At 41.3% G+C, this 13,384-nt stretch overlaps 1 protein-coding gene across 1 annotated transcript in view; it reads right to left on the minus strand.

The window, feature by feature from the left end:
* LOC311049828 (coagulation factor XIII A chain-like) overlaps positions 1-12,770 on the minus strand; it is a 21,777-nt gene extending 9,007 nt beyond the window's left edge. The window contains exons 1-8 of the mRNA XM_084063698.1: positions 12,724-12,770; positions 10,148-10,330; positions 8,202-8,462; positions 6,965-7,083; positions 4,389-4,496; positions 2,813-2,990; positions 2,414-2,552; positions 318-427 (exon numbers count right to left, since the gene is read on the minus strand). Of these exons, the coding sequence (XP_083919824.1) occupies positions 318-427; positions 2,414-2,552; positions 2,813-2,990; positions 4,389-4,496; positions 6,965-7,083; positions 8,202-8,462; positions 10,148-10,301 (1,069 nt within the window). The 5' untranslated portion in view covers positions 10,302-10,330; positions 12,724-12,770. The remainder of the gene's footprint in view (positions 1-317; positions 428-2,413; positions 2,553-2,812; positions 2,991-4,388; positions 4,497-6,964; positions 7,084-8,201; positions 8,463-10,147; positions 10,331-12,723) is intronic.
* Between the last annotated feature and the right edge of the window lie 614 nt (positions 12,771-13,384).

The following is a 13,384-nucleotide window of genomic DNA, read 5'->3' on the forward strand; positions in this document are numbered from 1 at the left end:
CGAATGAGTAGCATTTAGGCCACGTCGTTTTTACGTACTGTATCCTTTTGCGAATTACGGTAACACGTAACGGCAAGAAACTTCCGAGCACACTATTCCCGGCCAAGCCGCACGTTTTGATGTCTATATTGCCGGGGTAGTGTAAACCGTGCGGCAGGAGTGGTCAATCGAAATTTTGCGGGAAGAATAAATAAATAAATATTAAGTATGGCGAATTACAATAAGTGTTTTGCCATTACATGGCAGGCACACTTAATAACGTTTGTTTAATTGAATTGAATTGAATTGAGCTCCTGTATGAAGTAATGGTGGTATACCGTCGCTGGTTTCCTGTGGTGTAGCATCCACGGCCTGCCAGCCTCCCAGTCCTAGTTCGGAACCCAGGTCTGGTCTGAGCATCCACGCCTCATTCCAACAGTGATAGTTCCTGTGGAACACACATCAGTCACATCAACATCGTTATTCATAGTAGTAGGCATTAGGCAGCAATGTTGATTTCGTCGACTAAAAGTAAGATGAAAAATGTTTGTCGACTACCTTTTTTCACTGACAAAAACGAAATAAAAACTAAGCTATGATGACTAAAACTAAGACGACATATATTGACAATTTCATCAACAAATAAAAACTAGACTAAAATGTTAGTGAGGGACTAGTGGAGAGGAGATCCAGTAAAACTAAGACATGTTATTTTATGCTTGCTTGTTCTCTGAAAATAGCCGATCTACAAGCTCACAACGCATCGCGCTGCGACGCGTTGTGAGCTAGTAGATCGGCTATTTTCAGCATCCAACCAGGTGTAATATCAGCTATTACGACGCCATCAAGGCACCGCCAAAATACATTTTAGTTGATTAAATCAACTGTAGATTTAGTCGACTATAATCTTATGGTATTTAGTCGACTAAAACTTCACAAAAACTAAAACATTTCAGATGACTAAAATGTGACTAAAATTAAATGGAATTCTATTCAAAAGACTATGACTAAAACTAAATCAAAATTTGCTGTCAAAATCAACATTGCTAGGCAGTAATATTATTAGTAAACGTAGTAGTAGCAGTAGTAGCAGTAGTTGTTGTCGTACATGCTGCACAAACCTGTCTACTGTTGCACCTATGTTTCTAATTAACATGTAGCCTACATACTGTACCTGCATACAGAGGTGGACGAAGTACTCGACCCCAGTACTTGAGTAAGAGTACAGATACTCCTGGTCAAATTTACTACAGGACACGTAAAAGTAGCGCAGTCAAAATGTTACTCAAGTAAGAGTAAAAAAGTAATTGCTTTTAAATATACTCAGGTATTCAAAAGTACATGCTTTGAAAAATACTTTAAGTACAAGTAAAAGTAAATGCTTTGAAAAATACTTGAAGTACAAGTGAAAGTAAAAGTATGTTTCTGAATTTTTATATCAATGAATTGCTGTAATGTTTTCACAATGAATTCATAAGACCTTGTAACACTTGTTTCAGAGAAGTAACTCTCTGAAACCACCTGCACTGCATGCACTGATGTACTTGCTTGTAGAACCACTACGTTATACAAAGCCTGCAGAAACACCTATAAAAACATAGACATGACTGAGGAACCAGAACTAAATACAGTACTTTTACTCCTATACACCCATACAAGATGTAACGAAGAGGCGAGCGGAGGGGGAAGCCAGAAACACGGCTAGTGTGAGAGCAGAAGTGTGTCCAATTGCATTTTAGGGAAGAAGAAAAACAATAAAAGTACTCAATACTTTACAGCCTTCCTAGAAATGTACTCGAGTAAAAGTAAAATATTTGTCTTGGAAATGTACTCAAGTAAGAGTAATAAGTATAAAAAAATCTAATACTCAAGTAAAGTACAGATCCTCAAGTACTGTACTTAAGTACAGTACTCAAGTACATTTACTCTGTTACTGTCCACCACTGCCTGTATATGGTGCCAGTGTTTCTAAAAGAGCATGTATACACCTGCATTTGATGCCAGTGTTTCAAAGATAATGCACACCTGCATAATGCTAATGTTTCTAAAAGAACATTTACACACCTGCAGTGCATACAGTATGATGCTAACGTTCCGAAATATTATGTATACTATACCAGCTTTCACCTACGCTATCTTTATATACTGTATGTATTCATTTGTTTTATTTAACCTGTTTTCTATTTCTTTCCCTTTGCTCTCTCTTCCTCCGTCCTCTCTCTTCTCACAGAACACTACAAAACAATGGAGTGTACACACAAAAACCTTACACCTGTAAAATTGTGATGTGTCAAATGAAACTGATTCAGATTCTGAGTAGTAGTAGTATTAGTAGTAGTACCACCACCGCAGGGAAATCATCAATAGTTTAACTTTACAGACAAACTGACCACTGGTCAGAGAACAGACATGATTGACAGTTGTGTGAACCAACCAGATGGAGTCTTTGGTCCTCTCTTTATCAGGGGATCCGTCAGAGTGGAAGATGAGGTCGGTCTTCAGGTTGCCAGTGTTGTCATGGGCTGAGCTGAAGTTAGTCACCACTCGGGATGGAATGCCCAGACAACGCAGCACTGGATGTACAAATACATGAAGACGGAGAGAGAGACAGACAGACAGACAGACAGAGAAAGGGAGAGAACACGTGATGGCAGATGAGTGTGAGCAACGTGTCTGCGATCAGAAATGCGTTTGATTGAACAAAAAAAGAACCACTGTGTGTGTGTGTGTGTGTGTGTGTGTGTGTGTGTGTGTGTGTGTGTGTGTGTGTGTGTGTGTGTGTGTGTGTGTGTGTGTGTGTGTGTGTGTGTGTGTGTGTGTGTTATTGACTCACCGGTGTTGAGGACCGCGGCGAACACCCAGCACTGGGCGAAGGAGATGGGAACTCCTTCCGCTTTGTAGTAGTCCACAAGGATCTGCACGCTGCCGGTCCACAGAGTGGGAGCTGTTCCCAGGGAGTAGTCGTCACTCCAGTTCCCCACCAGCACCCCGTCGTCGTCCTGACTGTTCAGCTGCATGGTTACACACACACACACACACACACACACACACACACACACACACACACACACACACACACACACACACACACACACACACACACACACACACACACACACACACACACACACACACACACATTACACTTAACCACGTAAATCCATTAAGACCGGGAATGCATCTGATTGTCATGTTGTCATGAGTGTCATTTTAAGATGTCTATGGCTATTCAAAAATAGCATACAAGCTCATGAGTTTGTTTGATCTGCTATGTTTTGAGCAGATCTACAAGCTTGTGCAAATCTTTGAATAGGGAAAAAAAAAGAATATATATATATATATATATATATATATATATATATATATATATATATATATGTATATATATATGTATATATATATGTATATATATATGTATATATATATGTAGGACCCCCCATCTCAAAATATGTTGGCCCAGGAGCAAACATTTGAGTTACAAATGTTCGCTTTAAAAATATATATATTAAAAGATTTGCGCCGTACTCGGTGCCGCGCTATGAGCTTGTATATCTGCTATTTTTGAACAGCCAAAGAAATCTCAAAATGACACAGATGCATTCCCGGATTGAATGGGTTAAACCATACATGGGCAACTGGCGGCCCGGGGGCCACATGCGGCCCCTACCTTCACTTAATGCGGCCCGCAGATTAATATTCAGAATGCTGATGTATTATTGATTTCAGCTGTTACAATTCCAAACATGCAAACATGACCCGCTTTAATTACTTCAGTCTATATAGCTTAATGACTAGTATTCAAATTATATTGTCTTTTTAATGTCAATGCATTTGTATTTAAGTTCATAAAGTTAACATAAGTATAACTAAATGCATTTGAAATTGAATAAAAATGTTACTTTTCAGGATTCCAATTCAAAAATAGCGAAAAAATAACCAGGATTCCAATTCAAAAAGTAGCAAAAATAGCAGATCTACTTTTGTGTGACAATGCCCGACAGTATATGCAATGTGGCCCTCTGGAGTGAGTGTGGAAATACAGTGGCCCTCTCCATCATCAAAATTGCATCACCCCTGGGTTAAACCCTATACCATTGTCCCTCAGGGCTCAATACTCCTGTCTATTTTGCTGCACATTAAATGGCTTGTCTGAAAATAGCCGATTGGCTATTTCCCAGCGAAAGTGTTCCTCACCATAAGGATGCAGGGGTTTAAGTGGTTAATATAGGCCTATACACCACATACGGTACTTTAAACCAGTGATTCTCAAACATATTCACGTCAAGGAACCCTAAATGAATATGTATTTGGCCCGCGGAAAATACGTTGTTCTACCAGGGCACCCCGCACCCCCCCCCCCCCCCCCCCCCCCCCCCATAAGAAAAGGAACCATTTTAGAGCTCGCTCACCATGGCGGAGGCCCTCCGAACCAGAAAAATTGGACTTGCTCTGTTGACGAGCGGCATCTCAGACTCGTCCAGGATGTAGATACAAGCATCCAACACGTCCTTATCAAACTAGAGAGACAGAGAGAGAGAGTGAGAGAGAGAGTGAGAGAGAGAGAGAGAGAGAGAGAGAGAGAGAGAGGGGGGAGGGGGTGAGAGATAGAGAGAGAGAGAGATTGTGAGGAGGGGATGAGAGATGAAGAGAGTGAGGGATAAACAGAAAAAAAAAATGTGCGTTTGTGCGTGTGCGTGTGTCTGTGCGTGTGTACGTGTGTACGTGTGTGTGTGTGCGCGTGTGTGCGTGTGTGTGTGGAGAGGTCTGAGGAAAGAGCTCAGCACCCAGTGGTGTAAAGTAACTAAGTACATTTACTCAAGTACTGAACTTAAGTACAATTTTGAGGTATTTTTACTTTACTGGAGTATTTTCAATACTTTTACTTCAACTCCACTATATCTCAGAGGCAAATATGGTACTTTTACTCCACTACAATTATTTGAAAAGTTTAGTTACTATTTACTTTGCCGATATAAATTATTACATAATCAAGCATACATTAACCACTTAAGCCCTATTTTATACATAGGCTATTTGAAAATAGCCGATACAAGTGCACAATGTGTCGCGTTGTGAGCTTGTAGATCTGCTATTTTCGTTTTAGTACTTTTACTTTTGGTACTTTAAGTACATTTGGATACCAATACTTTTGTACTTTTACTCAAGCACATTTTGAATTGGACTTTTACTTGTAACAGAGTACTTCTACATTGCAGTATTGATACTTTTACTTAAGTAAAACATTTGAGCACTTTTCCCACCACTGTCAGCACCACGGCCAGAGGTCTGAGGAAAGAGTTCAGCACCACGGCCAGCGTCGGCCTCCTGAGCAGCTCATTGAGGGGAGGTATACTGAATGTGCCAATTTCTAAGAGTAAAGCTCCTTACACACCGGGGGCGATTTAAAAAAAAACAACCTGATAAAGTCAATGCAAGCTTCCACGGAGCGGAAAGGCGAAAAAGCGTCTTTTAATTATTCGGAACGAGTCCGAATTTGGCGTATATTCGCGTAATGACCTTAAGAGTGTCTGCTAAACAGTGTTGATTTTGTCAACTAAAACTATGACGAAAAATGTTCATCGACTACCTTTTTTCACTGACGAAAACTAAATAAGAACTAAATAAAATCTAAGCTATGACTAAAACTAAGACTAAAGATATTGCCAATTTCGTCAAGAAATAAAAACTAGACAAAAAATGCAATGACTAATGGAGACGTCCAGTAGAACTAAAATACAACAAGTCATATTATGTTTGGTTGCGCTCGGGTGTTGCGCTCTGAAAATAGCAGATCTACAAGCTCACAACGCGTCGCGCTGCGACGTGTTGTGAGCTTGTAGATCGGCTGTTTTCAGCATGACCCCCGGGCATCCTAGAGGGGGTTCCAAATGGACCCTTACAGACCTGTAACTGTAAGAAGGTTCTTGAAATTAGAAAAGTTTGAGAACCATTGGCCTAAATTGTAAATTGCTGGCTCTCCACAGTGGAGGGATGCAGTGCTTTGGGCGGTAAGTGAAATACTCACACAGAACTGTGTGTGTGTGTGTGTGTGTGTGTGTGTGCGTGCGTGCGTGCATGCGTGCGCGTGCGTGTGGACCTCTGGAGCTTGTTCAGAAAGCTGCAGCTCGTCTGGTTTTCAATCGCCCCAAGTTCTCCCACACAACTATCCTTCTCCGTTCTCTACACTGGCTCCCCGTAGCAGCTCGGATCCAGTTTAAAACCCTGGTGCTAGCCTATAGGGCAGTGAAAGGAACAGCTCCTTCCTACCTCCGGGCTATGGTTGATGCCTACACCCCTGCCCGACCACTTCGGTCTGCCACCTCGGGGCGACTGATTGCTTCGTCACTCAGGGGTCCTTCTGGTCGATCGACACGGTCACGACTTTTTTCTGTTCTGGCCCCACAGTGGTGGAATGAACTTCCCACTGAAGTCAGGACAGCAGAGTCACTGCCCATCTTTCGCGGCAGGCTGAAAACCCACCTCTTCAGGAAACACTACCCTTTCTCTTTGCCTGGCCTACTTGTTGTTAACTAGTTGTACGAACTCTTGTTTTAGTTTTGTATTGTTTTATTGGATCTTGTTTAGTCGATACACTTATTTGTCTGAGCTCGTGCTCATTTGATTTTGCTATTTTGTCTCATCTGTTTAAGAAAGTAGGTAGCTGATATATTGCACTTTTACCTTAGCGCTAGGTATACTCTTGGTTGCTTGTTTTTTGCAGGAAATGCACTTAAGACTTCTGGTGATTAGTAGTTTTCGTTCCCTACCTATGTTGAATACACTTATTGTAAGTCGCTTTGGATAAAAGCGTCTGCTAAATGACTGTAATGTAATGTAATGTAATGTAATGTGTGTGTGTGTGTGTGTGTGTGTGTGTGTGTGTGTGTGTGTGTGTGTGTGTGTGTGTGTGTGTGTGTGTGTGTGTGTGTGTGTGTGTGTGTGTGTGTGTGTGTGTGTGTGTGTGTGTGTGTGTGTGCGTACGTACCTGTCCATAATTCCAGGGCCTTTGAGTCACAGACTGGGGGTCGCCCTGGTAGATGGTTCCATCATCCTCAATTACATACCCATGCCTCTTTTGCTCATCATCCAAATACACTTGATCATCTACACAGACAGACAGACAGACAGACAGACAGACAGACAGACAGACAGACAGACAGAGATTTTGATATTTGGAATTCACACGCTCAGCTTCTTTTGACAGATTTAAATTATTTATGAAGAATTGACGTTAATCAAAGACCCCAAAAAAAAGCATGTGGTCCAGACCTCTCTATAGTTTAATTTTGTTTTTTGTTTGTCCGTTTTCTTCATGTTTTGTTGTATTTTCTTACCGATGATAATTATTCAAAGAGGCACAATAAGCTAAGGCTTCAGCCCTTTTTGGTTTACGTTTTCAATGATAACAAATTAAGGCTTTTTTTTTATTAATTAGCTTTTAATAATGAGTACTTTCTACCTTTGGTACTTTAAGTACATTTTGATACCAATACTTTTGAAAGGTTAACAAAAACAAAAGGGAGGGGCAGGGGTTAGGGTTATATGTAGGGAATGCGAGTCTCAAAAGGTGGATTTTGAGTGTGGTTTTAAACATGGTGAGGCAGTGTTGATTTTGACAGCAAATTTTGATTTAGTTTTAGTCATAGTCTTTTAAATAAAATTCCATTTAGTTTTAGTCATATTTTAGTCATCTGAAATGTTTTAGTTTGTATCTACTTTTAGTCGACTGAATCTCATAAGATTATAGTCGACTAAATCTACAGTTGATTTAGTCGACTAAAATGCATTTTGGCGGTGTATGATGGCGTCGTAATGGCAGATTTTACACTTGGTTGCATGCTGAAAATAGCAGATCTACAAGCTCACAACTGCGACGCGTTGTGAGCTTGTAGATCTGCTATTTTCAGAGCGCAACCAAACATAAAATGACTTGTCTTTTAGTTCTACTGCATCTCTTCTCCACTAGTTCCTCACTAACATTTTAGTCTAGTTTTTATTTGTTGACGAAATTGTCAATATATTTAGTCTTAGTTTTAGTCATCATAGCTTAGTTTTTATTTAGTTTACATTTAGTTTTTGTCAGTGAAAAAAAGGTAGTCGACGAACGTTTTTCGTCATAGTTTTAGTCGACGAAATCAACACTGTGGTGAGGGTGGGGGCAGCCCTGATGTGAGCTGGGAATATGGTTTCGGCCTGACAGCGGCGACGTCGTAAAAACTCACCAGGACACCAGGCGTTGAAGAGCAGGTAGAAGTCCTTGGTGGGGTCTCTACGAGTGCGTTCGATTCCCGGCTGTGTGGGGATGGCCACGAACATGCTGTACTTGCCCACGATGGCGTCGGCAGGCGGAATGATGCCCAGCGTCACCGTGTTCGGGCTCTCCTCTGTTGTCACCATCACCTCACCCGCCCAGACCGAATCTGCCGCCCGAGGCCCGAAAACCACCTGGTTGAGGGCACCCCTGTCTGACCAAGGATAGGAGCCTGCGTGGGGGGGGGGGGGAGAGATGAGAGGAGAGGAGAGGAGAGGAGAGGAGAGGAGAGGAGAGGAAAAGCAATAGGGGGGCCTTCAGAATCACAATCACAATCAACCAGTGGTGTAAAGTAACTAAGTACATTTACTCAAGTACTACTTAAGTACAATTTTGAGGTATTTTTTGGCTATACTGGAGTATTTCCAATTTCTAACTTCTAACTCCACTGCAAATATTGTACTTTTACTCCACTACAATTATTTGAAAACTTTAGTTACTAGTTACTTTTTGTAGAATTTGATTATTATTACAAAACATGCATTGCCCATTTTAGCCCTATATACATTTTGGCCATTTGAAAATAGCAGATCCACAAGCTCAGAATGCGTCGCGATTGTGAGCTTGTAGATCTGCTATTTTCTATTTGCTAAGATTTCAAAAGATTTTTATACATTGTGTACATTTGAAAACTTGTGAAATGGGACATTCTGCAGAATGAGTACTTTCTACTTTTGGTACTTTAAGTACATTTTGATACCAATACTTTTGTACTTTTACCCAAGTAAATTTTCAATTCCAGACTTTTACTTGTAACAGAGTATTTCTACATTGCAGTATTGATACTTTTACTTGAGTAAAAAAATTGAGCACTTTTTCCAGCCGATCTATCTTTTTCCAGCCGATCTACAAGCTCTATCTACAATGAGTCGCATTGCGACGCATTGTAGATAGAGCTTGTAGATCGGCTATTTTCAAATGGCCGAAATGTATATAGGGCTAAAGTGGGTAATGCATGTTTTGTAATAATAATCAAAATCTACAAAGTAACAGTAACTAAAGTTTTCAAATAATTGTAGTGGAGTAGAAGTACAATATTTGCCTCTGAGATGTAGTGGAGTAGAAGTAAAAGTACTGAAAATTGTCCAATGTGCATACGAATATCAATGTTTTACACATGATATTTAAGGTGCAAAAGAGTATCAACGCATTTGTCAGGTTCACATGGAATGGGAGTCCACTATAAGGTGATTACTTTAACAGGTAAACTCTACATGGTTGATCCACAAGGAGAGAGTGAGGAGGAGATATTTTAATTATCGTTTGAAGATAATTAATGATGAGGAATCAAACTCCTCCCCCGATGGCATGCAGTCAAGTACCTTAATGAGACTCTAATTAGTTCCCTATATACAGTACTCACTCACTCGCACGCACGCACGCACGCACGCACGCACGCACGCACGCACGCACGCACGCACGCACGCACACACACACACACACACACACACACACACACACACACACACACACACACACACACACACACACACACACACACACACACACACACACACACAGGATCATGTTCACTGTAAAAAAAAATGATCTGCAAGCTCACACATTGTCTGAATGTTGATGTCTTGATTCAAAACTACAATAACCTTGATTTAGAACTACAATTCCTTGATTCAAACGTACAATAATCTTGATTCAAAAGTACAATAATCTTGATTCAAAAGTACAATAATTTTGATTCAGAACTAAAATAATATTGATTCAGAACTACAATAACCTTGATTTAGGACTACAATTCCTTGATTCAAAACTACACTAATCTTGATTCAGAACTACAATAACATTGATTCAGAACTACAATAACATTGATTCACTACAATAAGCTTGATTCAAACTGACCAATCCTGAACTCCAGCTGGTAGTCGTCCAGCTGCTGGTCTATGGGTCTAGTGAACTGCACGCGGAGGTAGAACTGCTGCCCACGGCGGATGATCAGGAGGTCGTTGTCATAGTCATCAGTGCGATGCAGACGTTTGTTCTCAATCATACACATGTCTATACCCAACACATCCAGAGGTGCGGCTGCAGAGAGAGACAGAGACACAGAGAGAGACAGAGAGACAGAGAGAGAGAGAGAGAGAGAGAGAGAGAGAGAGAGAGAGAGAGAGAGAGAGAGACAGAGACAGAGAGAGAGAGAGAGAGAAAGATAGATAGATAGAGGGGAGAGAGATAGAGGGAGAGAGAGAGAGGGAGAGAGAGAGAGAAAAAGTCTAAATTATTCAAACATTTTCACATTTGTTCAAGATTTAAAAAATTGCTGATCTATAAGCTCACAACGATTCTCATCGAGAGTTGTGAGCTTGTAGATTGGCTATTTTGGAACAACCCTAGTATAAAGGTTGAAGTGGTTAAACATGTTGATGCTTTAAACATGTTGATGCTATATATTAACTCATTTTGCTGGGGACCCCTAGGGACCCCCTCAATGACCCCTTTTGACCCACTACTTTGTCTATGACATATCTATGAGTACCTGGATAGGCTCTAGCCTGGTAAACCCTCCCTCCGGAAATCTCATTTCCATTTGATTTCAGGAGTGAGTCTGGCATGATCGCCCATTCTGCAATATTGGCTGTAGGCTGGAGTTGGGCGGGAGTAATACCGTTGACTGACAACCCCTTCAGCCAATGATCGTTGTTCCCCTCCAGCCAATCAGCAGACCTCCAGACTAATGTGACGCAACGGGACTTTTGAGACGGCCATGCCCAAAATAGGTTGCCTTATTGGGATACATGCGTGGCACTGCCCGCCCCTCCCGGTTCTCTAAATTTGTATTTTTGAGACCGTTTTAAAATCGAAAGTAAAAAGTGCAACTGGCCACAGAAACAATGGCGGATCGTTACATTTTTGTCGTCTGCACTCGGTCCCATTCGGGCTCACTCGTACTCGCCACCTGATTGCAATTGATAGGGCTAAAGTGGGAAATGCATGTTTTGTAATAATAATCAAAATCTACAAAGTAACTAGTAACTAAAGTTTTCAAATAATTGTAGTGGAGTAAAAGTACAATATGTGTCTCTGAAATGTGGTGGAGTAGAAGTCAAAGTACACAGACAATTGGAAATACTCCTGTGAAGTAAAAAAAAAAACTAAAAATTGTACTTGAGTAGATTACTTGAGTAAATGTACTTTGTCACTTTACACACTACAATTATTTGGCAACTTTAGTTACTAGCTACTTTATAGATTTTGATTATTATTAAAAAACATGCATTAACCACTTCAGCCCTATGCATTCTTAGGTTATTTGAAAATAGCAGATCTACAAGTTCACAACGCGTTGCTTTGCGACGCCTTGTGAGCTTGTAGATCTGCTATTTTCAAAGCATCTATATATACAATTTGAATCCTGCGCCATGTCGGTTGTCCGTATGCGACGCCAGTGTGACGGTGTGACGTAATCTGACATCACGATGACAACGCCAGTGTGACGTAATCTCACGACAGCATGACATCACATGACATCACATCCTACCTATAAATTCTAGGATGCCGTCAGATCGCACCAGTTCGACGGCTTCCATAGTCTGAAGTGGGTACTTTCAAAGCCTGCCGTGGATTTAGGAGAGCACAAAACTCTCTCTCACACTGTGAGGTGCCTGTAAGGTGGCACTGCAAAGTGAACGACGCGTCGTGTTTTTATACATTTGGAAACTTGTGAAATGACATTCTGCTACTTTTAGTCAAGGACATTTTTAATACTGGACTTTTATTTGTAACAGATTATTTCTATATTGTGGTATTGGTACAAAGTACAAAATGTGAGTACTTTTTCCCACCACTGCATGAAATGACTCCGGCTTATGGCAAAGAGTTGGTTGTTATATATAAATTCAAGCTATTATCATGATTATTTTATGATGTACCTGTCCACATTTGGGCAACGTTTCAGCCTGATCAGCAGTGGCGTGCACAGACATTTTGAGGGGCAGGTGCTCAAGTAAATTATACTTTTTTTTGTTTACTTGGTCTGGTCTTTTTTCCCTCTACACCCATACCTCTTTGCCAAAAATATCCGATCTAAAAGCCCACAGCGCCTCGCAGTGGGCTTGTAGATCTGCTATTTTTGGCTAAAGTTCTCCTCAGAAAAGGGATGCTAGGTTTCGAGTGGTTATGGTAAAAAGAAAAATCATATCACATAAAGATTTGGCGGACCCCCTGTAGTAACTCTGAGGACCCCCTAGGGGTCCCGGACCCCCTGTTGAAGACCCCTGCTGGCCTTTTTCAAAAGGGCACTTCTGGTCAAGAGGGCAAAGGGCAGGTCCAGTAGCACCACCTAGAGTCTATCTGTGCACGTCCCTGCTGATCAGGCCACGCACGCACACACGCACGCACGTACGCACACACACACATACACACACACACACACACACACACACACACACACACACACACACACACACACACACACTCACGTGCTACTCCTCTGGGCGTGGCCTCGGCGTAGCCTTCACCATATGGTTCAAACGTTGGAAGGTCAAATTCACTCTTATTGGACCTGTCAGGCTGCAAGATATACATGTTATTATTATAGATCCATAGAAGACAGACAGACAGACAGACAGACAGACAGACAGACAGACAGACACATAGATACATAGATTGATTGATTACCGGTTGGTTGTAGCGCCCCTTCATGAATGCTTTCTTGGATGGTCGGTGAAACTTCAGCATTTTGAGTATAGGGTCAAAGGTCACTGAAAAACTGGGGAGAGAGAGAGAGAGAGAGAGAGAGAGAGAGAGAGAGAGTATGGTTCAAAAAAGCACAAAATTGTAGAAATTGCATTCCTAAAATTGCCGTCCTAAAAGGTCGAAGTCCTCACAAGTATAGTAATACAAATGTGTGTGCGTGTGTGTGTGTGTGTGTGTGTGTGTGTGTGTGTGTGTGTGTGTGTGTGTGTGTGTGTGTGTGTGTGTGTGTGTGTGTGTGTGTGTGTGTGTGTGTGTGTGTGTGTGTGTGTGTGTGTGTGCGCGCGTGCGTGTGTGTGTGTGCAGAGGTGGAAAAAAAAAGTAAAAGTACCAATACTGCAATATAGAAATACTCTGTTACAAGTAAAAGTCCAGAAGTAAACATGT

Source organism: Gymnoscopelus microlampas (assembly GCF_963454915.1).
Source record: "Gymnoscopelus microlampas genome assembly, chromosome: 8".
NCBI lineage: Eukaryota > Metazoa > Chordata > Actinopteri > Myctophiformes > Myctophidae > Gymnoscopelus > Gymnoscopelus microlampas.